We start from the raw sequence: 26401 nt of genomic DNA, 5'->3' as shown, positions 1-26401 counted from the left end.
CAATGAGTCACAAGACATCGCTTAATTTACAGTAAAGGGGCTCACAGCTGAACAACCATTGCTCCTCCAGGACAGATGAATCTGTAGGTATATGCCACTTTGTCCTACCCGTGATCTTTTAGGTCCAAGTGGCTCCAAAAGTTTGGGGTCATACTGTAGCATGACCGTATGGGTCAAGCGCTGCTTCAAGAGATGTTTCTTGCTGGATTTTCCCATTCAACATTATGGGAAAGAATTTTTGCAATGTTGTTATCTTGTAATTTTGGAATAGCAATTTTGAAACTGAAAGCTAATAGTGTGTACGTCTGTTTCTGGATCCAGCCTCTGACACAGCCCATTAGTGGTTTTTGTATTGACCTTCTAGTGTGGGAACATCTGACACAATGGTGGGAGGAGATACATACTGAATAATTTGAATGATGGTTTGCAAGCAAATAAGGTTTGACAAATTGTTTAATAATTGCTTTACATCATAGACTTATGCATTGATGATCAATGTTTTCAATTCAATCCAAATGATTATTATTATTATTATTATATTATTACGTAAATGTTGGGTAAAGGTATGAATACAAACAAAATTGTTATATGACAGGCATGGTGATAGTTGAATCCAATTTACAACAAATTACAAATGATTTACATTACGTAACATTACAGTAATATCAACATGAAGTACAGCTTGCAGCTTGAAGTTTACTGATTTGACCACACTTCAATTACACAACTGACTAAATAAAGGAAGACATAACTAAGCCAGCATTTCTCTGCCGGCTGGTTTTCATTCAGCATGAAAATGAGTTGCCCTGAAGTAGCCGTCCAAAACACAACTTGTGTGTGTGTGTGTGTGTGTGTGTGTGTTCACATACACACAATATCAGGGACATCAGTGCTTTGCACACTTGAGTTTTTTCCACATACAAACACACACATGAATGTGGGTCAAGTAATTAGACAGTGTTGCTCTCAGACTCCCAAGGCTAACATATTATTGATACTATGTGTCAATATTTAATCTCCACCAGTCTGGGAGCAAACCTGAGCACACACAGTTTATCCAGCAAATATACACAGCTAGTGATGTTTGTTGGTACACTGAGTATGAAAATAATGACTTTCTATTAAATACTATATTTCTCTTACCTGAGTGTAGAATCCCTCCATGAAATACTAGCATCACTGAGAGAAGAAGGGAGACGCGGAGGAGGTGGTGGAGGAGGAGGAGAGATACAGTTCTTTCTTATCACCACCTTAAACAAGATAATAGCATTTGCCAGTGTGTGTGTGTGTGTGTGTGTGTGTGTGTGTGTGTGTGTGTGTGTGTGTGTGTGTGTATGTGTGTGTATGTGGTGGTGGTGGTGTGTGTGTGTTGGGGGTGAGTTAGAATTTCATTGCATGGTATTTAACATCTGTTTATGACAATAAATGTCCACCACTTCAACCCCTTATACAGTGTATTGTTATTGTTATTGTTGTTATTGTTAGACTACTGTGAGAGAGAAGTCTACTTCAGATATACTTCAGATATAAATGATTAGATAGCTAGGCTATATAATGTGTGTTATTTGACAGGCTTCATGAAAAAAAAGAGTACTAGTCACAGTACAGTTGCAATTCCAATTGTGGCCAGCAGATGGCAGTGTAATCTCTCTTAGCAGTAGAGCATTAAACAAGAAGAATATCTGTAAATGAACCTGTAAATGAAGCATCTTATAATCTTTGCTTATAAGGGACTAACTTCTCTGTCCAACAGTGATCATTAGAAAGTTTTGTTCAGTGTTAAAGTTTGTTCAGCATGTCTATCTCACCAAATAAACAAAATACCTGATAGCAAAGGAACTCACATCTCAACCCAGCTGAAGGGCCTTAACATGAAAACTGTTGAACTGATTTCCTTTGTAACCAATAATCCTTTTCAATTTTCTACACCTTCTCTCTTTCAGCTGCTGCCTCATCACATCACGCACAACCTCCACCAGCCCCCTTTACCCCACAACCTCCTCTAATACTCACCCCCTGCCCCCGTCTCTCTCTTTCTCCTCCTCCCTGTCAGATCCCACAGCAGACAGGAACCATAAAACAGTGAGCAGAGCTTCACTCAGCCAGTGAACAGTGGGAGCCAACACACCCACCGAATCTCCTCTTGTGACATGATCACCGCGCAGACCTATATTGGATTTATTGGAAGGTTGCAGCTCCTTTCATGTTTTACCACCATTTAATGCAACGCCATGAGGCTTGTTTTCAGGAGGTCCGAGGAAGGAAAAATCTTTGTCTTCCAAGCTTGGAAACATCAGAGGGTCATGGGAACAGTTGGAGAAAGTTTATGCTTGCTACTCAACCAGTTTAACAAAAATATACATTACTTAATGAAGGCCTTCTTCTTGTCCCGCAGAGGTTGCAGTGCATTTCTTCTTCTTGCTTTGCTGTAATGGCTTTGAATCTGGCCTGGGATCTTTTCATTTACTTCTGTCCCCAAACTCCCTGCAATGCCAATGATCCAATAATAATCAAAAAATATTATAGGAAGATAGGCAACATCCGTGAAGGTTTATACCGCAGAGTGAGTCAAAACACAGAAACAGAGAAGTTGTTTTATTGGTTCAGTCCAGCACCAACACTGAACGAGGAACAGCCTGTGTTGAGGACATGAACATTTCAATAATCCAGTTTTTCCAAAAAATTATTTAAGAAAGCAGGGTGGGGGTCTGAAGTGGATGAAACTGCACATCATACACCCTGCAGGCTACATGGAATGCACTACTGTATTATCTGCTGGTCTTGAATGTTCAGTAGCAGGACCAGCCTGCTGTGCAAGTGAGATATCCGCCATGACAGAAACACTGGGCCCTAATAACATCCATTACTGCCCTGCTGCTTGGCAGAAAGAGGGGTGTACTCTTGGTATGTGTGTGTGCGTGTGTGTGTGTGTGTGCACGTGTGCATGTGTATGTGTGTGAGTGCGTCTCACATCATCCAAAGCTGTGACACTATCAGTTCCCCTCCTGCTCCGTTCTTGAAATATATGCATGCATTCGTCTCCACGTGCATACTGATGCTGCTGCACAGTTTTACAGTTTCAAATGCACATACTCACAGAGTTGTTTTCAGACAGCGTTATTATTCTTTTATTCCTTTGCTGTCCACAAAAAAATACATCTGTTCTTTTTAAATAACAATAATCTTTTTTTTTAAACAATAGAAAATTTGATTTGTGTGAGTGTTTTTTTTTTCAGTTTCATGTCCTGCAAATGATGTTAGCTGTCCGCCATGTGTTGCTTAAGTTTTCTGAGAATGTTAACTGTCTCCACATGCACAGAGGAGGCACATGGGGAATAAATAAAGCTTTTGTCAAAGGCCGATTGGCCCCCGTCCTAGATTCTGCTCTTCTTCCTCTTCCCCCTCTCCACAGTGCCCTCTCATCATGCAGCAGATTAGATTGACATCTCAGTTCTTCTTTTATCCATTTGGATACCAGTGTGTGTGTTTGTGTGTGTGAGGGACAGAGTGTGTGTGTGTGTGGGTGTATAAACGCATGTACAGTATCACTGCTTGTAGTTCAAGTGTCTTTTCAAGTGTGCGTACACATGACATTCACTGTGTGTACACAGCATGTTTGTCAACACCAGTCTTTTCTCTGCGAGTCTGTGTATCAGAGTTCGTCACGTGATGCTCTAGCTGCAGGAGGCGGCGAGTCTCCCGTGACGCTGTTCTGGGCCACAGGCCGGATGCGACCCTGCTGGGCCGTCTTGCGGGCGTGCTGCCTGTCCCAGTCTGTTTCCACAGCTTCGTCGTCCCAGATGGTGGAGGTCTCCGTGTCGCTGATGTAGCCCGGCTCGCCGGTGTAGTGGGTGGGATAGATGAGCAGCGGCTCCACGGAGAAGGCCTTCAGGTCCCGCGGCTCAAAGTGAGACATGTACTCAGTGCTGCAGATGGTGGAGGGATTGGGAAAGAGAGAGTAAAAAAAAAATAAGTATAAGATTGTTTGCCACAATTTGATAATTATTGAAACAGCAGGTTTGGATTAGTTTCATTGACAAATACATTTTTTCAAGTGTATGAGTTGTTGGCTTGTGTGATTGAAAACCCACATATTCAATGAACAGAGAAAAGCAACAGATCTTCACATCTGAGAAACTGGAGCCAGTGAATTGTTGTGGTTTTTTCTCACTTAGTGTTTATGAATATTGAAATCTAGAGATGAGCTGTCAGTGTTCAGCCACCAACATGCCAGCCTGTGAAGGATCTATACCAAAGGTCACCTGATGGAGGAGGAAGGAAGGTCTAACTGGACAGATTGCTGAGTCACTGCTGTTTACATGACTATTTAGCATTTTCTGTAGTTTCTTAGTCATCAGATCCTCTTCCAGAAGTTCTGGTTTCCATAGATGATGTACCGGAATCTAATATCAACACATGTAGCAAATTTACAGGATGTCAAATAGGGGAACAACTCTTGCAACAGAGATGTTTTTGCATTACTGCCATTGGTGGAGGAAGTATTCAGTCTGGTTGACGCTGGTTTAGTTGAAGCCAATTTTATTTTATTTCCTATATGCTTTTGAGTGTTGTTGTTTTTTTTAATCAATAAAAGTACTTTATATTATATAGGCTGATCAATGTTTCATGTGTAAAGTCTGAAACAATTAGTCCTCTTTCATTTTTAGCAGCGAGTTAACTGAAAATCATCTGATTTTGCCAATAACAAAGAGTTATTTTTCAAGCAGAAAAGTGAAAACATCTGTATTTCCATCGCCATGTGAGTATGTGATGCTACTCTCTGTCATACTGTATGATGGTAAACTGAAGATCTTAAACAACAATGTGAATGTGTCAAAGTTCATTATTTTCTTACATATGACCGAAACCATCAGTTCATCAAAAAGATGTATGACAAACTTATCAATAGTAAAAAAAAAAAAAAAAAAAAAAAAAAAGGATAATCATTAGATTAAAACCACAGCCTCCTGTATTTGTGTGAACGACCATCATACAGTATTGTTGTGCAGTGTAAACAGCACTGAACTCTGCTCTCAGCGTGTCATCATCAGTCTGCAGCCTGCAGCCGGCAGCAGGGCCGGAGGGAGGAATGAAGGCCGTTTGGCTGTGACACGTCGGCCTGGCGGAGTCACACTTGTGCAGACAGAGGTCACCACAGAGGTCAACTCCCTGCCTGTTTAAAGCCTGTCAGCACTCCACAGGGACAGTGAAACCTTACACCTTTATTAGTGTTTGGAGTAGCTGGCCTTCTCCAACACACACACAAACGCACACACACAAACTAAAGCAATAATGTAACTGACATAATATCCATAATTTAAAGGCCTTTTACATATTTTCCCTGCCACCTCTCCACATTTCTGTCCATATTTCCCATTTCCCTCACTTTTAGACAAACTCACCTTCTCTCACTGTTGAATACACACTCCATGTATTTACCTAGTAATCCATACACTGCACACTGGACACACATCTCCATGTATTTATATAGTTACAGACACACACACACACACACACACACACACACACACACACACACACACACACACACACACACACATACACTTGCACAGTGTCCATCTCTACCCCACCCCCATGCTCAGACTCTATCAATGGGAATCCTGTCCCCCTTCTCCAACCAGCAGGAAGAGCCATGCTGGCCCACATTCCTCAAAGAGAGAGACGGAAGGGGGAGGAGAGGTGGGTGACAGAGGGAGTAGGTGTGCAAAAAAGAGAAAGTATACGTTTGCAAAGAGAGTGAGGGAATGCAAGAGGAGATAAAAAGAAATGAAAGAAATAAAGAATGGGGGGAGAGCATGGAGAATGTGGAGGGCTGAGTTAAAGGATAAAAATGGGAAGGGGAGGCGTAGAGGTGGAGGTGGAGGTGGAGGAGGAGAGCAGGGCACTGCAGGAATCCCCAAGGAGAAGCTAACAGAAAAGCAGGCATTGTGTGTCCGCACATAGCACCGTACCCACTGAACCCCAAGAACAATCCATGCCCTGTGTGTGTGGAAGCACAGAAGAAGAAGGAGAGCAGGGGGGCGGTGGTGTGGAGGAGAACACTAAAGTAAGAGGGGCATAATCAGGGGGGGAGGACGGAGGGAACAAGGAATAGGGAGCATGACTGGCATTTGAAGGGGATGGAGGTTGTGGTCTACCACCAGAGCACAAGCTAGAAAACTACACACTGTCCCAGAGTCTAAAAAGTCACAAAGGAGACATGAATGCATGTTTGTGTCTATGTATAGATAATTACTGTACAGTGAGTCTTTCAGTATTTCTCCACTGGTTTACTGCCCGAGAGCCTGTTTCAGTGCATGCAAAGGATGCATGCATGCTTGCATTTCTCTGACCGTCTGGTTTTAATTCTTTGCATCTTCATGTTTATTTTGACTGTCGATTGCCTGGTACATTCTTATGTAAGAGTGTGATGCACCTGCAGTCATCTATTTGTGGTCCTTGGTAAATATTTGCGTGTCTGTTCATAGAGCAGACTGTCTGAAAGGGTCTTTGTGTCTGAGTTTGAGAGCATGATACAGTAATACTTAGTCCTGTAGCTCTGTGGTTTTATGCATCACACGCCTCAAATGAAACAGATTTTGTATTACACATATGTGGCTTTTATGCAGCACTGTCATTTCAAATCACAGACAACAGAAGTTTAGACTGACTTGGGGTGTTTGTTGAACATGACCGGCAGGAACTCGTCCACAGGCAGCATCCTGGTGAATGGCTGTGCCGCCATTAATTTCCTGGCTCCCTGCTGCGACAGTGCGTAGCCCAGTGTCCAGTAGGAGTAGTCGGCAGCGACCAGGTTGTTTACACCTTCCACTGACTGCTCCGGCTGCTGCACCTGCATACGCTTACGTCCAACATAGCTGCAGAGGAGACAGAGAGAGAGTGAGTGAGTGATGAGGCCTCACACAAGTAGGTCTGGACTTTCTTATTGTACACTTTGGTATGTGTGTGTATGCTGGAGATGGTCAGGTGAGTAATCGTACATGAGATCCCAGTCCAGCCGGGCTTTGTTGCTGTCATCCATTATGGCCTGTAGCCGTCGTTTAAACCTGGGCTCAAACCTCACGTCGTCCTCTAAAACAAGAACCTGCTGGAGGCCCCGCTCTATTACCTGATAATCAGAAAACAAAGAGAAACATTCACAGCAATGTTAGAGCTCAACAATTATTTTGTCCCTCTCTTTTCCATCATTATGGAGTCCATCAGTGACACAGTGGGACGCAGTCGTGGCCATAATGCTATTTTGCTTTATTTCTAGTTATGTGATATAGTAATTACATCTGCCTAACCATTGGTCACATCTAATCATTGGCTTATCAGACAGATGCAGAACAACATCCACGGCTTGATGTACTAGACTCAGACCAGACTAGACTCTGTGTCTCTATTGACAGAACATTTCCCATTTATTTATATTTTCTGACTCTGAGTTGTTCAGAGGTCGGAGTCAGCTCCAGAGCAGCAGCTGTAAAGCTCAGAGGGATTGAGGTATGCTGTCGGTACACAAGCCTTCAACCCTGTGTTTTGTAATACAAATATGACTTCCCTCACCTGTTTCCAAATAGAGTGATGGCTGAGGAAGCAACCAATCTCTCCTCTGGTCAGCACTCGACCAGAGTAAGGATCCTTGTAGCCCGGCATCATCTCTATTCCCAACGCCTGCAGCTGGGACGAGTTCAAAGCCCTTATGAGAAATTGAGAAGTGGTAGTAATGAGAAGAATGATATAATATATATATATATATATATATATATATATATATATATATACCATATAAAAGGCATCACAAGAAAACACAAGTTGACTGACAAAATAAGGCCAGAAGATGGAAAGGAACATTGTCATCGGAGGATTAGAGCAAACACAGAGGAGGGACAGAGTCAAATATCTTGCTGTAAACAACAAATCTCTGTTCAGACAGGATTTTTTGATGTAGATGTCAGAAAAACTGCGACAGGGGAGACAGAAGACTAAACATTATCTCAGGTGGCACTCTGGGATTGGAGGTAGAAAAATGTCACGGTTACAGAGGAGGATTTGTTCAGGATTAAATCAACCCTCAGCTCACTTCCTGGAGCATGTGTAGTTGTTGTGTGCTTGTGACCTACTTGCCGTCCACTGCGTCTATCAGCGTTGCTTGGAGACCCAGCGAGGACATTGATTTCAACATCCTGGTTCTTCTGTCCAGCCGGCGCTTCAGGTTGATGAGGAAAATCTAAAGAGAAAAATGGAGGCATATAAATTCATGAAAAAAATTTTTTTTTCCCTGTCTGACCTTTTAAATTAAGGTCAAATAGGAAAATATCTGAAGGCAAAGGATGGAGACATAAAAAAAGGAAGCAAACTGGCACAGAAACAGGAAGTGAGAGTTGCCTTTGACAGACATTGAAGTTGTTGAGCTGCTGTTGCTCCAGGCACAACCAACACACTCCTGACTCACTTTATCAAAGCCTATGGTGTCCTGCGGTGACGGCGAAGGGTGCAGGTGCTCAGAGGGCTCGAGGTCGTGGTCGACTGTTGACAGAAAGAAGGAGGCGAAAGGTTACCACAGCAAAAACAGGATCAGAGAATTAGTGAGTTTCCTGTGGATTGTGGTGGTTTGTTTCATTTGCTTTATTTAAAAATCTGAGAGCTGAGAGAAGAGCATGGAAGGAGGCCAAAGGGGGAGAGAAAATGAGAGGGAGGTGGAGGTTGGATAAACAAAGAGAGGGGGAGGAGATGGAGAGACAGTAGAGGCAGAGAGGGCTGACAGGATGCAATCAAGGAGGGTCACAGAGGTCAAGGAGGAGAAGAAACAAACATGAGAGGTGAAGTAATCAAAGGGTGACAGATAGTAAAGTCACAACAGCTGGAAAGTGTGTGCGTGCGTGTGTGTGTGTGTGTCTGTGTGTATACTCACTCAAAGCCTCTGTGATGGTGTGTACAAAGCTCTCACTTTCATCTTCCACATTTTGCTGTGCCTTGAGAGGGACGGGCAGGAAACCGTAGTGTTCTCTGTTACACACATACATCTGCACTCCTGGAAACACACACACACACACACAGTCCTGTAAATACAGCGTCCTGAAACATTTCAAATAAACATACAGTTTAGACCACCTCTGGGACCTATGAGATAAACAGGTTGTTGTTACTATTTGTTGTAATGCATTCAGCTCAGCTCACCTAAGTGGGTGAAGCCCAAGTGTCTAATACATGACCAAATAATAATAATAATGTAAAATGAAATGAAATAAAACATCCAGTGAATAAATGAATGTAAATGTAAACCAACAATGTGTAAGTATAATAGTTTGTTAGAGCTACAGCAATGTCAACGTTATCCCTTAAAAAACAATTACTAGAGTTTGTAGAATGTAGAATTACATGGTACAACATTTACGAATATCCTCTTTACATAAAATTTAAAACCAGAATTGAATTGCACTTCAACTGATGATGCAGTAAATATAAATATGAAAAATATTATGTGTTCAAATATGTAACTTTTACTGACTGTGACTGCAAATGAACAGAGACCTGCTAGACTTAGCTAATATTAGCTACCTTCAGCTAGATTCAGATTCAAAAAGTTTTAAGTTAAGTTTAAGTAGAATCAAGTTGATAGGAATGTGTCTTGGTTTATGCTCTCACAGAGAAACAATGCAGTACTCCCACCACATATACCACAATAAATAATACACACAATACCGTACAATGCAATACAGGGAGGACAATGCCCAGCAGCGTCACATTCAGCATAAGCATAAGCATTCAGCTACTGGGATGTAGCTGCAAGTCAACTGCAACTTCATAGATTCAGCTTTGTAATTGTAAGAAAATCACACAGTCTCTTAGTTAGATCTTTTCACTGTATAACTGCATGTATACTTAGTTTAGTGCATTGTTGTAAGTGCTGAAACTAATTTGTGAGATGGAAGAAACTGTCTCTTCTCTTTGCGTTTAAATATCTGTGAGTGCTTTTGCAAATGTTTTTTATGTGTTTACTCTATACTGTGTGGGAGGACATGGACGAACATACTTGCCGTCTATGACAGCTTTATGGGGCCTGTTTGTTTTTAGTGGATCATTACTCACATCACACACAAAAGCCTAATAACACTGATATTGTTCCACACTTACAAACGTACACATGCACAGTCAAGACACACACATGGATCTATTTATCTCTGCACTCACTCATCTGCTCTAATCTGACACATGTGCATGAAACATATAAAAAGGCCTCAGTGTTATACTGCTGCACCCAGATGCTGCTCTGAAACCAGTTCACAATGAACCACTAATGAATTCATGAAGATCCCAATTCCACACAGGGTGAAGCATCATGAGGCTTTTATATTCCTGCTACAGCTCTAGTAGTTTATTACCAGTTGAGGTTTTCAAACTCACCCGCTTGACGTGCCGAGAAAGCAAACACCATGATGTCATCGAATGCCCAGCTGTAATCTGGGTGAGGTGGGTAGAAAGTCAGGTCCCTGCTGGACTCGCGACGCAGGTCTAAAAGGAAGGTGCTGTGCACCATGGGAACAGGGAAGCAGCCGAGCCGCTTCCACTCCCTGATGGGCTGGTAGTCTGGGGTTCGCTTGTAGTAACCCTGACAGAGAGGAGGGAGATGAAGAACACCAGGTTGAGGCTATAAATCTGGATGATGCACAGGCAGATGGATGAAGTCAAAGTTTAAACTGTACCTGTGGGGTGATGCCACACCAGAAGTTGGAGTAGAGAGAGCGAGACTCTAACATGGGAGCCGCCAAGGTCAGGTTCTCAGCCATCATCAGCTTCAGCACACGAGGGTTCGTCAGCAGGTTGTCACTGTCCACAAACTAAAGAAGTGGAGAAGGTCTAGTCACTTATCATAATGTGAATTCTACATAAAGTTGACAATATGGTAGTTTTAAAATGTATCAATTATAAATAACCTAAATGAAGATTAAAATAAAATCCAACTGCACTTAAAACTGGTGGATTAAATGTGACCAAATCAGAATTAGTTTGGTGCCCGTGGTGGGTTGGAAAGGACCAACCTGTCCACACAGCATGTTATACCCCCGTGGGGATGGGTTATGTTTGACACAGCATGTTGGGTTATGTTCTCTACTCAAAAATGGGTATTCTGTTGAGTTAAAACTGACAGAAAAGTGAGTTGAAAAAAATTTAATAAATTCTGGGTGATCACTACCGCTGGGATTTAAATGACTTATTTAATGTCAGTCAACTCCTGTTGTTATTGTGACTACTAGCTAACTCAGCCATTCTTATATTACTACAACCAAACACTACCAAATTAGCCATCTATATTGTACATAATAGTAACTTTAAAATGTAAAATGTATAAAACTGTATATAAATCAATTTCAAAGTCATGCTTTCGTAGTCTTTCTTTAAGCTTAACCTGCATAAAAATGACAGACTGCAAAGAATGATGGTGTGCGTCTTCGTGCTGGGTCACTGTGTTTAACTTAATGTTAGGTCAGACCTACGCATCCTATTACCCACCAAGTGGGTTATTACAATAACCCAGCATTTTTGTGTTTTTGTGTTCAAACAAGACAGGTGACATTTACTTACTCACTTTAACTCATCTCAACCGTCACAGCTCCACATACAGTACCATCCTCAACTCATCTGTACCACTATATCTTTCATATTGTTGATTCAAGTGTAATGTTATAATCCCCACTGCTGCTGTGGGAGATCCCTCAAACAGTAGAGCCTTTCCTGCCAAGTTTATTTCCATAAAAACATGGCCAATCCCTGATTGAGTCCATATTTGTAGTTGAATAAAAGCGTATCAATGCCTTACCAGTATGTAGTCAGCCCATCGCTCCCTTGCAGCCTTCAGCGCCGCCTGTCTGAGCTTCATCACATGGTTGAACCTTGAAGGAGGCCAGTGCTTTGGACCCCACTCGTCTGTGTAGGATCTAATAAGAACCACGATCATCATTTTAGAAAACACTAACAATGGGAGCAAAGCAGAACAAATGAAGAACAGAACAGTGTGACTCTAACCTCGGCTCTTCCATGGGCCTCCACTCCACGTAGTGGTAGACATGCTGCGCTCTCTTCAGCCATTCTCTCAACATAGCAGTAGTGTTGTCCACATTATGGTCTGTTGCCGCCCTGAAACATCAACACAGACAACACAGGAAGTCATTCAAAAAGTCTCCAGAAAAGCAACATGCTGTCTGTTCAAGTGCAACCACTACACATTTGAGAGCAGACACACTGAAAAAGCTGTGTTAGGGCAGACACAGACTTCATGTCAGGACTGTTTCAAGGTATGACAGCCTCTGGGAAAATAAAAGGATGTGAAGCAGAGTCAAACATTAATCCAGAAAATGCAAAATTAGCATGAGGTAACAGGGAAGCGACACTCTGAGTCATGACACTCAGGCAGCTTGTTATGGAAGATGATCAGGCTTCTTCCTCATTTTGCCTAATTACTGTCTCGTGTTTCAACAGGCAGACCCATTGCTGCACAGCCCAATTAACAATGCTGCTGGAGCATGGACGAAGTCTGAAGAGTCACAGTGCAGACAGTCTAGTCTGAGGCATTGTGGGTAAAAAAAAAGAACCAGGTAGGTAAACTGAGCTCACACTAATCCTCCACTGGAGGCCGGCTTTGGCTTCTCTGACACTGTTGCTGCTCAATAAAGACGTCAATCAAATAATCAGGTTAAGTTCAGGTACAAAGGCTTCACAAAAGCAAAATGAACTCAGGCTGAGGGTGAGTACTGATGCATTATGTGTCAATAACATCAGTCCAAAATATTACGAAAGGCAGATGAGAATCACATCAGCTTACATGGACAGAAAGACTCGTACCTGTAAGCAAATGATGTCAGTGTAAAATTTAGCTGCTTGTTTGTCACTTGTGCGGTTTGCACTCTGCCGCGCTGTTTCTTCACAGAGATTTCCACTTCGAGAGCTGACTCAGAGAAGACACTGTGGCTACTGTATGCGTGGGTGAGAGTGTGTGTGTGCACGGCACGCACACGTATAAATTTATGTAAGAGAAATTAAAACCGTAAACAAGCTGCAGTTTGCTATCACTTTGACATTTGGGAGCATCAGAAAAATAAATATCACCTGTCTCTGCCTTGCTCTACGTTTAAATCGCCATTTAGGGAGGAAAGGTCAACAGAATGTGAGGCAAAATCCTGCACTTGAATGTGCGCATATACAAACACACACATACACACACACTAGACTCATATGCTTAATGAGATGGAGTTTTCCACTGCTTTCTGTAATATTCCTTGCTGTACTCTTTCCAAAATCTCACCCAATTTTAGACTGGCTGGACAGAGATAGAAACACACACACACACAACCGCATGAACACACACACTTGTTCCCTGTGTCTTCACATTTTCGGTAAGTATAGAAGATAACAGTGCCGACCCTGTTTTCACACAAATATTAATGCAGGAACACCTGTTTACGCTCTCAAAACACACACATAGACGTATACAGATGCTCTCTTAATAACACACATGGAAAAAATAACACAGATGCATGCACAGTCTTGTATCACACACAAAGGCAAGTCGGAAAGAGGCAGCGCTCTCTCAAGTTTGGAATTTCAATCATCTTCAGACAGATAAACTCTTCATCCAACAAAAGCAGAAGCTGGAGAAGCCTGAAGGAGACACAGTGGTCAATAATTTCAATACTGTGTGTGTGTGCATGCATGTGTGTGCATGCCTACATTTGCAGCTGTGTTGCTCTACAAGTGGTGGTTTTTAACATTTCAAATGTCTGTGATTGTGTGTGTAAACAAGTGTATGTGTGCATTAGGGCAGAACTGCCTGTGAGGGCAATAAAGATAGAAGCCACCTTTAATAACTAGCTGTTGTTGTTGTGTTTTTTATCACGGGCTGAAACCACACTGAAACACCTGACTCGCTAGTAATGAGTAGATCCGCACACACATTTACACACTTCTCCAACCACTAAACTGCACATCGCTCAGGGATATAAATGTGTTCCTACATGCCATCTCCCAATGACAGACTTAACTCCAGGCAGGGATTTAAAGCGAGGGGAGTTCTGGGAGGTATAGAACAATAAATGGCACAGAAAGTGGGAACATATTGTACATAGGAGGCAGGAAGAGCGAGTGTGTAGAAAAAGGAGGGCTTCCGATCCGAAAGGAAAAAGAAAAGGGACTTCGTGTTAACGTCACATTTATTTTACTGCTAAACATAAACTGAAAATGTGCAGGATTTTTCCAAAACATTCTCATCGATTCAGAATTAACATTTTTTGCTAAACAGCTCATTAAAACCCCTCCAAACCATCCAATCAGGCTCACTTTATTTTATTTCCACACAACACATTAAAAAACTAATGGCTACGGCACACAGAATCAGAAGAAATATACTAAATCTGGCGTGAAGCCTTTTACCTAGTTTTATGGGTTCTTCTTGGCAGGACTTAGGCATTCAGACGGTAAAGGTCAAAGGTTGTCTACAAAAGAATAGCGCTTATGTCTGCATGTCATAGGAATGATAGAAAAAGAAATGTGGGAGCGATCACTTCAGTAAATCAGCAGATTTGACCAATAAAGGGGAAGTATTTGTTTCATACCTCTAGCTGGTGTCATGAAGCTGTTAGGGTGAAAACAAATGACTGTATGTTGCACATATATATCAGAGCTTCTGCAGGGCGATAAAAGTACAGAGCATCGACTGAGGATGACAGATGCCTTTTTTTATTACTGGAGTTGCTTCCCGGCTCTTGTTTTTCATAAGCACATCCTTCAAACCTACCCCTCCCACTGCACAACCTCTCAGAGCGCTCAGGACTCTGAGTACACTGTGACTTTCCATTACCAACATTACATTGCAGCACGCCTTGTGATTTCTGGAAATGTGAACCTTGGTGATGTGCACAACAGGGAAATAAAGAGTGAAACGAAGAAATCGCTTTGTTTATGGGTCCTTCATGGTTGACCAAGCAAAGCACGGGCAAGAAAACTGCCCGGGGTAAAGTAATTGACGCCTATATTGTGTATGGGACATCCTCTCCTCTGTCTCATAATATTTTAGACACGTCCGTCCTTCTCCAGGAGGCAGATATGTGCTCCTTCTCAATTTCCTCTACCTTCAGGCAAGATCAGCCTCTGCAGCTGAACTGTACTGCACTGTGACCCCAGTGCCAAGTCACAGAGCCTTCCCAGTTCCTGTCCAATGCCTCAGCTGTGCCTAGCTAATGTCTCTGAAACTGCAGGATTATGAAGATTTTGTCTATGTGGAAAAAGGGGCGCGCACACACACACACACACACACACACACACACACACACACACACACACACAACATGTGATATCTACAAAGTGGCAATAATCTGAGCTCTCTGGTTTCTATCATCCTCCTCTCCCCTGAGTTCCTCTGCATTGCTCTCTCTCTTCTTGCCTCATGCTGTGTCTCCTCATTCCCATTTTGAAGTTTACAGTAAGCAGCAGCCTCGTTATTCTACTGCCTGCAGCTCTAGGGTTAGGCTTCATCTCCCCCTTTCTCTCTTTATGATCAGCATCTGGACAACACATGCTTCCTGAGGCCTCACCTACACATCCACCACTCCCTCTCTATCACTTCATAGATGTCCTATTAGTTAATCGCAGCACTTGAAAACCAGTCTCTTCACCCATTAACCCCTCTAAATACATGAACACTGGTCTCATCTGAATCTCCATCCCCTCACTTGATTATCATCCCCCTTCACCACTCTCTCTACCTCCATCCCTATATACCACCTGGTTGGTTTCTCCACTCCAGAGTGTGTCAGATAATAGTGAGTGTGTCATGAAGGCTGACATCTGGCCTTAAACACAGAGGCTTGTGTCTCAGACTGGCCCTTTTAGGTAAACACAGGTCTGAAAGGCCCCAGCAGGCCAGTGTCAGCTGACTGTTGATTCAATAAACTATCTAATATCACTAAAATAATGACTGGGTGCTGCATGTAATTAGGAGGCAAGAATGCCTCTTTCAGGCATGACCGGAGAAGCCTTTAAAACATAATAACTATGCTAGAGCGAGTGTCTGAGTGTTGACTTGGTAGCATCGTCTGTAAGCTGACGTGGCTGCAGGCCTCTTGTTGGCCCAGCAGGGCAAAGGAGAAAGAGGAGGGGGGTAGATGGGCAGAAAGACGGAGGGGGAAAAGGGAACAAGAGAGAGGGTGGGGGGAGGAGCAGGTGAGACGGTACCTCCTGACTGAAATTCCTCATGGCTCTCAGGGTCAACAAAAGTGGCCAGCTCCAGCGGGCTTGCACTGAAGTGTAATAGACAAAGATATTCATCTTAGGTCAATATTAAAGACAGCCAGTGTTGACAGAGAAGTTTGTCCTCCCAAGCTATGTGGCTATTCACCACCTCAACCTCTACACCACAACTCTTTAGTGGACAGATGGATCAGAGGTCATTTAATATTGTACTTCAGAAGAAGTGAGATCAAACGTCTCATTGACACAGTTTGAAATATCCTCTTGTTTCGTGGTGTAAAAATTCTTAATACAAAGATTACTTAAAATTGAGCAGATGTTTTGTGTGGGAAAACTGTAGAGGAGTGATTTGCCACCATTTTTCAGGGGCTGAAAAATGAAGCCAAGACAGAAGAACAAAAAAACTGCAGTCCCACTTGAGGCTCAAAAAGCAAGCATGCCCAAAGGCTCCATGTTAAAATGCCAAAGGTTACAGCAGAAATGAACATGTTAACAGGCATAATTGGTTTTGGTCTCTACAGTATGGGGGTTCATTTTTACATAATTCACCTGTTTAAATTTGATTAAGGTTTGGCATAGTTGAGAGATTAATAACCACCCTGTAGATACTGATGGGTGACATTACAGAGACTAAATCCACATTTATTTACAGTCTATATTTGCCCCACTGTATCCAATTATCTTGTCTGTCCCTGGGCTTCAAGTAATTTGGCTTCAGGAAAAATCATGTCTGAAGGTATTACACTATGCCGATGATCTACTTCTTATGTCCACAATTTGGTATTTTCTTTCCCTGCAATTCTAGGCCATTTTTGTGTAACTTGTGGATGCAAGATTTAAGAAGAGCAAGCCGCTCCACGATTTCTTTGATATTTAGCTGGGAATATGATGGAAATGCATACGCACAAATTATCTGTCACCAGAATCCCAAATAACTTGAGACTATTGTTCTTTTGACATTCATGTTATAGGCACTTAACTGAATTAATACTTCTTTTATTTTTTCACTAACAGCATGGCTAACTCTTTACCTATCAAAAAACCCCAAAGGAAGTTCAGTTGCACAATTAGGGCAACTCGTTATGTGAGACGCAATCTGGTTGGGAAAGAGGACAAGAAAAGAGAAAGTGTAACACAGACAGAGAAAGCAGACAAAACCTTTGAAAACAGATGGAAGAAATGATGGAGGGATGTTGGGTAAGGTGTATGAAATGGGCAACAGGGAGAGAGAAACCACGGTGGTTAATGAGTGAAACTGATGACACAAACACACACAGATGGACAGACAGATGGATGGTGCTAAAATTACATTTCCTCTATTAGAACATGAGCACCAGCCTTTCTAATGAATACTCCAGTGTTCATGAAAACATTGCTGTCCATAAACACATGACCTGACTAGTGAGGGTCTCGCCTGTTTCTCCCTCTCTCCTGTCCCTGGTGTTGCGTATAGGCCTCCTCATACTTATAATACTTCTTATCTCAGTTCATATCCAGCCCCCACCCCCCTTCCTCTCCAGATGAGAGCATGCTCATACCTAGATGCCATTATACCTCAGTGTTCGCCAGCTCTATCAGTGTTGTGCTGCCAAGCTCTGACAATACTGCTGGAACTGTGTTGAAACACATGGGGCATCTAAGCAAAAATTCACAGTGTGAGGCCAAATCAGGGAACAACCATTTCCACTCCAGGGGAAAGAAAGAGAGAGAGCGAAAGCTCGAAAAAGGCTCTGGGATTGGAAAAATCAATTCTTCTTGTTTATTGCAGTTGATTGAACAGATGTGGTAGGTCGAGAGAGAGTTTTCCCATGAATACCTTCGTGCTGCAAGGCAAAGAAGATAGGGCTGGACTGTTGGAAGGTACAACGTCATCAGCTGTATCCCTTCAGCTTTACAGTGATTCTGTTGGTTGACTAGATCTGGCAAAGATGAAGCTCTGAAGTCACTGTGTTTGGAAAATAGACTCAGAGCCACATACTAATTTGTACTACCTCATCATTAGGTGAGACATTTCTTTATTTCCAGATACCTTACAGCTATTTGAACAGTATGAAAAAATACTTTTGGACTTGGATGAAAATCCATTTCAAGGGGCAACGTGTTCACACCAGAATAATTACAAACACATTAATGAGCCATTAATGTGTAATATTCCCACTTCTTTAGTTCTCACGTGACCACTAAAGGTGTATTAATCCACAAAATAGCCCCAACTAAATCCATTTATTGAGTAATACAGTGCCTGGCTCCTTTATAAAACAACTGGGGGGAAAAAAGCAAGTGGAATTGGGGCAGCACATTGATGGTTTTGTTTACTACATAAAAAATCATAAAGTCTGAATCCAGTACTGTATACCCTACTTATTCATTTTCTAGCACAGTTATAGTCTGTAGTCTCCACTGGTCGCCTCTACTGGAAATCTCCTGATGAAAGTGTGACAGGTAGAAGACGGGTTAAGTGTGTAATAAAAGATGGACCAACACATTGTTGGTTTTGTTTAAGTCAGAAGCCAGAAATTAGTAGAATAAGGTTAGTAACTACATTTAAAAGATTTGAACAGTGACATCTTCAGTGCTCTAACCTGGTGACAATTTATAGTCAAGAGCAAGACGATGTGTCTTAAATGCCAAAAACATTTGATATAGAGGGAACTCACTCCAGATGTTTTTGTATCACTTGGGAAAAGTGAAGACTGACCCTCTCAGAGCACAGAGACATGGTGCCACCAGATGTTCTCCCACGGTTTTATTTGAAGCCATCTGAAATTTAAACTAGTTGTGTCTGTAAATGAGTTGTTGACTTATCAGTTGCAGATTACTTCATTTTTCCAAACAAACTGTGTTCTCAAGAATCAAGATATTATGTAAAATACCTGAGTGGATATTAAGACGACTTCACAGTTTTCCCATGAACTGGCCAGTCCTGGAGATTGTGACTCCTCGGGTGATACTGATTGGGTGGTCAGAGGAGCCTGTGGCCTGTTACTCTATGGAAGTTCTGACTTTGACGTTGCGGGCCTTACAGGGTTATTGGGAAAACGAATGGAAATCAGGGCATTAGCCAGAGAAGCAGAGCAGAAACACACACACAATAGCATTTAAACACACACATCCATCTAACACACACAAGGATGTGTAAGAGAAGACAGTCATGTGTCCACATTCAAACCCATACTTGCACCAGAACATCACAGATAATCAAACACACACACACACTTTTGTGCACTGTGCCAATACTGTGATCTAATACGTATCGACACACACTAAAAGCACATGCTGCTAATTATTCACAAATGCCAATGTAGTCTGCACCAGATAACACAGAGGCTCTCTCATGCTGGTAATTTATTCCGTACATTTGGATAAACTGCTCTCCTAAAATGGCCAAACTCTCAGCATGACAAAACCCAGAATTATTTATACTTTACTGGTGTGCTCCCATGGAGGAATGAGCCCTGAGGTAACACATAGCATATTGCAACCATCCAATGTTGCAAAACTAATAACCTCCTCAGCCTGTTTGATTTTTCCCATTTTCTTCCTCTCTCTCTGCAGGTTTTGAAATAAAACCGGGCACATTGTTTCATGCCACACATGCTGAGGATGGTCACTTTGAACAACACACCCATGAATTTGAACGTTTATGACAAGCAGCAGTCAATCATGAAAGCTTCTTTGCTGCCTTACTGTGAGTTTGATTGATGGAGGCTTGACACCAGTTTGAGCAGTCAGTGTTTATTGGACTGACCGCTGCGTGTCAGCTTAGCACAGACGCAGGAGATGTGGAGAGGCAGTTAACCCCAAACAAGACGGGTGAAACATGCCTCCCAGTCCCAGTTAAGTCATTCATAAACTTGTTTAGCTCAGTTCACCACTATTTAGGCACTATGCTAGCCATTAGAAGTTTGATGTCAAGGAGTCAGCTTTTTTTTTGAGTTGGCTGTGTAAACATTACTACTTTGTGAACATGCAGTTAAGTGACTTGGGCTAAGCTAGCCATTGATGGTCAACAGAAGGCTCACTTCTTTTAAAACCATAATGATTTGTTTTCTATTTCTACATGTGTGAAATAAAGAAGATGCAATGTATGTGGAGGCTTTGGAGTTGTCCACAGCTCAAACCTTAATTGGAACAGGCTCAATGCTGAAAGCAAAGGAGCTATGTACTTTTGTTGTTGAATAAATGACAATAGATGACATCTATCAAGTAGCTTTTGCAAGACTGATCACAAGTTAAGTCAATTTTTTGCTACAGAACCATGCACATCTTTGCAAGGACCCAGACTGTGCCACTGTGTGAAGTGATTCTTTGTTTCTCGTCGATTCAGTGCTACTATTGTCAGTCTGAAAATGGACTCTGTCGTTTTTGCCCCAGGGTCGTAACAGAGAAGTACTTGAGTGAAACAGATGGGGCCAAGTGAATACACATGAAACTTTCAAGTGTCCCATTAGCACAGATATATCCTCATGGAAAAATATTTTTTAAGAGGCCGGCACACAACAGTCAGCATAAATCATACAGTCAAAAAGACTTTTACTCAGCATTCAAGTCCAATTTGTCATGGACCATTTATTGCAATGAAATGCTATGCACTTGTCAAAATACCTTAAATAACTTATCGTTGTTTGTGTCATGTAATATGACATGGGGCAAATTATTTCATTCAAACGCCTGAGTGGAGATGTATAGCCTGGAGTATCTAAAAATCTAACTCATCCTAACATGATATAATAGATAGAGACACACATTACATAAAACCTCTCTCACGTGTCTGACAGGAGCCACATATGGCACATCTGTCACTAAAGTATTCAGCTGTGTTTGTGGATAACTATGGAACATTTTTAACTTATAGAGTCATGCCCGAGGCCTCAGGGGACAACAGGATTTAATAGTGGAAAATAAGATGCAGTTGCTTTGTAACTGCATATTATTTTGTCAACAAAATGTAATAAGGACCAGACCACAAGGCCCATACCTCCCCTGTGTTTGAAGTACAATGACAAGTCATACATATGGGATAAGTGGATATATGATAAATGAGCAATTAACATGGCATTATGAAAGTGAGGGAGCGAGCCCTCTGGGGGAGGTGGATGATGTCAGAGCTCTGAGATCCTCGTCGGGGTTCAGCCTGTCCCCGACAAGTCTACAAATCATCTCGACCCCTGGCTTAGCACCTGGGAAAGCATTTCAGCACATGAGCACAGCCGGCAGGCAATACAGCAGCAGGCAAGTGAGCAGCGTGAGGAGCAAAATAATGGCAGACTGGCTTAAACTTTAAGAAAAACACACGACGCACATCTTCTTTGATTTCCTGTAAAGGAGCTCAGCAGCAACATAACCCAAAACACAACTCCGCCCACACCAGTAGCTACATCTTTCCCAGAATGAGGGAATAATTTAGCTCCATTAAATGCTTCTTTAATAAGCAGACTCCCGAGGGCACGTTGCAAAATTCAGCAGCTACCTATTGATTTCTAAATTCAGCCTTTCCATCGTGAGGACTCCACCTGGCCTGGTGTGTATGAAATAGTTTGACTTTTAGGGGAAATACGCTTAGTCACTCTAGTAGAGAGGTTACCACCCTACTCACAGCTTAGCACAAAGACTGGAGTCTCCACCAGTTGCTGGGCAACCTCTTGGTGACGACAAAACCCCAGGTGCATTCAGAATCAGCAAAGCTACAGTCCAGCACCAACCCCCCTGTAAAACCCCCACTTGTAAGTTTTGTGTGGCTCAAACAAGAGACAGTTAACATGTTAATCAGAGCTGCTGGTTACCAGACTTTACTAGTATTTATAGAGAGTCAGATTAGTTGTTTCACACAGTTTCCAGTCTTTATGCTAAGATAACCTGTTGCTGACTCCATGCACCCGCGTGCACCCTGGACAGATGAGACAACCACATTCAGATGCATGCTCTCTAACCCACAAACCTGATCTCCAGTTCTTCAGGAACAGCAGACATGGACAGAACGAATGAAACCCCAGCTGGCCAGTCCAGGCCCAAACCCAGACCCCTCTTGCTTCTCTTTGCTGCTATATTTCCCTGACTCAATACTGGGACTTACTGTAAAGCTCAGTCACACTAAATAAGATTAAGCATTTTATCAGACTCTCCAAAGAACAATACCAAGTGTCAGGCAGTGTCTTATGGCCCACAGTTGTCCTGTTGGGACAGATAGAAAGGGAAAGAGGAGGAGAGCAGACACGGTCAAGCTACTGTGGGAATGTGGATTAACCAAACTGCTAAATGCCTTCTGGGTAATTTTCCCAGCATTGTTGACCACCTTCTCTTTGTCAGACCACCCCTCCCTCCTCCTCTAATTCCCTGCATTCTTTCATTTCTTAACAGCAGCGTGAAAGACTTTATCACTGCTCTGACACCTCTCTGTCAGACCCGACAGTGCCCCTCAGAGCCGCTGAGGGAAAAACTTCTAAAGGTTGATTTCAGTGACCATCCCAACTACTGGCATGAGTCATTGCAGAAGAGGCAGGGTGGAGGAGACTTGACCTGGTTGATCAGTCCAGATTATCCCATGAACAGGCTCAAACTGGAAACTTTGGTCCTCCCTGCATCTTCAGACCTGCCAAAGCCTGTCTAGATTTTGTCATCTGGTTGAGTTATTAAGCAGTTTTAAGAGTCCTCAAGACGGCTGTCATTGTGTCAGTGCTGTTTCAACCATGCCGTAATGTTCACGGTAAATAAATGGTAATACTTGACTATTCACATCATCTCAGATGGCTATGCACTTAGTAAATAAGAGAAAGAAGTCTACAAAACTTAATATTACAATGGTAACACGATGCAATACAAGCTATATGCACCATGAAGCAAGACACAATGGGATGCTTTGTAATTTGTAAGCAAACATGTGTTTGGTGAATTCTTCTTGACAAATGGGAAAATGCTTTTTACGGGGTATCAGCTCTTGGGTTTTTGTCTCACCAATGCATTTTTTTTTTTACTGTGATTGCTCAAGACTAGAAAAGGGTCTACGTTTTCTTACTTCAGACTATCCATCCCTATAATCTTTCTTTATGTTGTGACTGATCATGTCACACTCGGCCTCTTCCTGATTCTGTCATCACTGCCTGTCTCATATACACAGAAGGCCATACACACACAAATTCATAAAGCACAATATAAATGTATAAACCTCCACGGCTCAATGTCCCTGAGTCCTACAGGGAGATAATTAAGGGGTGAAAGGGAAGCACAATAAAGAGAAGATCACCCTTATTATTATATTTAATCATCTCTGTCCTTTTTCTCAGCCCTCCCTGCTCTGTCTCCATTGGACTGCATGGCTGAAATAAGTAGAGGGGGAGATGATGAAGAGGAAAAATAGTCTCCGCTGTGCTCAAGCCTGAAACTCCAGAGAGGAGTTAATGTGAGGAACATCATGTACCCACACAAAAAGTGCAGTCCCACAGCCAGACACTGTATGTTTTATCTATACACTACACACTAGTGTTCTACATACATTTACATCAATTAGCTTGTGATCTAGATAAACCATGAGTAGCAGTAAAGTGGAGCATCCTAGCTTCTTTAGATGCATATGATCACATATTAACAAAGTTGTCTTTGGCTTCAGTTCAGCAGGAGACCCTCGCCTTGCGTCACTTTCCTCTCTGTTGCTCCAAGTGCATTACCACTCTCTACTGACACATAAAGACAAAAATGCAATGCAATAGTCTTTCAGTAGCAGCTGAATGTATGTGCATGTTGAAATCATTTAGAAGCACAAAGTCAAGGGAAACTGGGTTTGCTGTTTTATTTATGAGGAGGTTTTGTAACACGTCCAAGAGGCTTCCATGGGTCCCACTTCACTATCTTCTGCATTTGTCTTATTATACAAGCAATTAACACTCTATAATACAACATTAAAGAATGCTATATCTAAGGCTGCTTTTAGTGAGAGCTTAATTGCAACTTGGCACCTACTGGGCGGTTTGGCTCAGACGTTGTGCATTGATGACGACAAAGAGAAACAAAGAGGCACAGAGCTGTTTGAGTTATGGTGAGTTAAACATGACATTTTCTTAAACAGTTTAACCACTAAAGGCCAGTAAAAAAAAAACATCATCACTCTTACAACATTAATGTTTTAAACATTTTCACTGTTTCCAACTGGCACTTTTGTTTCTTCTAATATATAACAGCCACAGAAACAAAGCAGCGCCACATATACTGAGGCATAATTATTCACAAGTCTTTATTTTCATCTCATCATTTAATGGGCTTCTTGGAGCCAGACCCACAGCTGACACTGGGCGACGGCAGGGTACACCCTATACAGGTCACCAGTCTATTAGTAGTCTATTACAGTCCAGTAATTTAACTGCAATTAAAATATCCTGTGTAGTAACTCCCATTCAAATATCAGAATACGATGACTATGACTGCTGAGGTAAAAATGAACTGCATACAGCAGGTCCTGTGAGCAAGAGGCTGATGAGTTGGATACAGGACCTGAAGTGTGTGTTGATGTGTGGGACTTCATTCTCTCATGATACATTCCTCTGTTGCCTGTTACCACAAATAAACTATGTGAGACATGAGACTGATCTGCTTTTTTTCTGGCTGCACTGATTGTGGGCAAAGAGAGACACCACTCCAAACTGGGGCCCTAAACGACTCCTGTCAGCCCAGCCCCCTCTTTGTATTGAGTTTCTCCACTGTGCGTGAGTGTGTGTGCGCTTTGGTGAGGGTCTCTGAATTAGAAGCAGACAGTCCCTCCTCCACAAACAAAAAAATCCAGACTTTCAGCAAGGGAAGGGTGGGAAACAAAATAAGAAAAGAATGCCATTAGAGTGGTGGTGGTGGTAGTGTGTGTGTGTGTGTGTGTGTGTGTGTGTGTGTGTGTGTGTGTGTGTGTGTGTGTGTGTGTGTGTGTGTGTGTGTGTGTGTGTGTGAGGAGAGGCAAACATCCACCACCACTACCACGTGTTGTATGTGACTGTTATGTCATCCACATGTCTAATCTGTGATTTGATAATCAACCTGACATTCTGTTATATTATCTGATCCGCCATCTTGCACCGGCATGTAGACCAAACAGGAGCACAAACACACATACACACACACACACAGTCACACACACATTTTACACATGACTGCCCAGAACTAACACACACCCCCTAGTCCTGCTGTCAGACCAACTCAGTGTCTCCTTTCATCCCATCACCTGCAGGGAACTGGCCAACTTTATATGATCTCACTCAGCTCCTTTGAGACCAAACACACCTACAGGACCCTACCTGGGGTAACCCCTTCTCCCTCTGTAGCTATACCTTTCCTGCTGTTTTAAAGCCCCTTGTTTCCGCAGGTTTGTGCTGAATCAGATGGAGGGAACAGTGATTAGGGGTTAAGCCAAACCCCAACATGCACAGCAGCTCTTTCATCTTTTCACACACTGTGCAATTTGGATGCCTACAAAACACGCGAGGTGGAGTGCATCGTAAAAAAAAAAAAACAGCAACAGGTCTGTCCAAGCACCGACACTGACAATCTGTTATTATAATTAACGTGGACACACGCTGCTTTTCATTACAACACGCTCCACTGGAGACCACCGTCCACACTCCACGTAGCCTACTCTGAAAGATGTGCCTTAGGCTACAGTATGAGTTATGGCACAAGTGTAAAAGGTTGTCAGGTAAAATAAAATAAAAAAAACCCACACACACATCATTTAAAAAAAACAAACTTTGCACACCACTTTAAAAACTCACAACCCACAAAAACTAAACTCTGTCCCTCAGAGTGCCACCTCTGCATCTCTGTTTGTGCGTCTCTCACCAGATTGCTATGCGCTCCTTCGGGTACTCCAGCCTCTCGATGCAGCCCAGGTGGTGCGACAGGCTGTGCTCGGCGTTGCGAGCCACAATGGCGATCATAACCTTTGGCTTCAGGAGGGACGACTCGGGCTTGACCTGCTCCTGCACCACCGTCACCAGCTCGGAAGCGCCGCCGGGCAGCAGCGCGGCCAGCAGCGCCCACAGCACACCGACTCCCACGGCCCCGAGCGCCCGCATCTTGGCTTCCACGATTCCGCCGTGATTCTCTCAAAGGCTGGAGCCGGAGTGCAGGGACTGACTGACTGACTGACTGAGAGACCGAGTGAGTGAGTGAGTGAGTGAGTGAG

At 42.7% G+C, this 26401-nt stretch overlaps 1 protein-coding gene across 1 annotated transcript; it reads right to left on the bottom strand.

The window, feature by feature from the left end:
- Positions 1-2581: 2581 nt before the first annotated feature.
- colgalt2b (collagen beta(1-O)galactosyltransferase 2b) lies at positions 2582-26401 on the bottom strand. The gene is made up of 12 exons (XM_085774084.1): positions 26056-26401; positions 12031-12141; positions 11825-11942; positions 10710-10844; positions 10411-10615; positions 8918-9037; positions 8459-8532; positions 8127-8233; positions 7570-7702; positions 7002-7129; positions 6672-6878; positions 2582-3926 (listed from the first exon to the last, which is right to left on the bottom strand). The coding sequence occupies exons 1-12, from the start codon at positions 26289-26291 to the stop codon at positions 3653-3655; spliced, it is 1848 nt and encodes a 615-aa protein (XP_085630210.1). The 5' UTR covers positions 26292-26401; the 3' UTR covers positions 2582-3652.

Source organism: Trachurus japonicus, chromosome 4 (assembly GCF_045865225.1).
Source record: "Trachurus japonicus isolate A0001 chromosome 4, Traja_1.0".
Classification (NCBI taxonomy): domain Eukaryota; kingdom Metazoa; phylum Chordata; class Actinopteri; order Carangiformes; family Carangidae; genus Trachurus; species Trachurus japonicus.
Note: the sequence above shows the minus strand (reverse complement) of the source record. Positions and strands in the feature narration are given on the sequence as shown.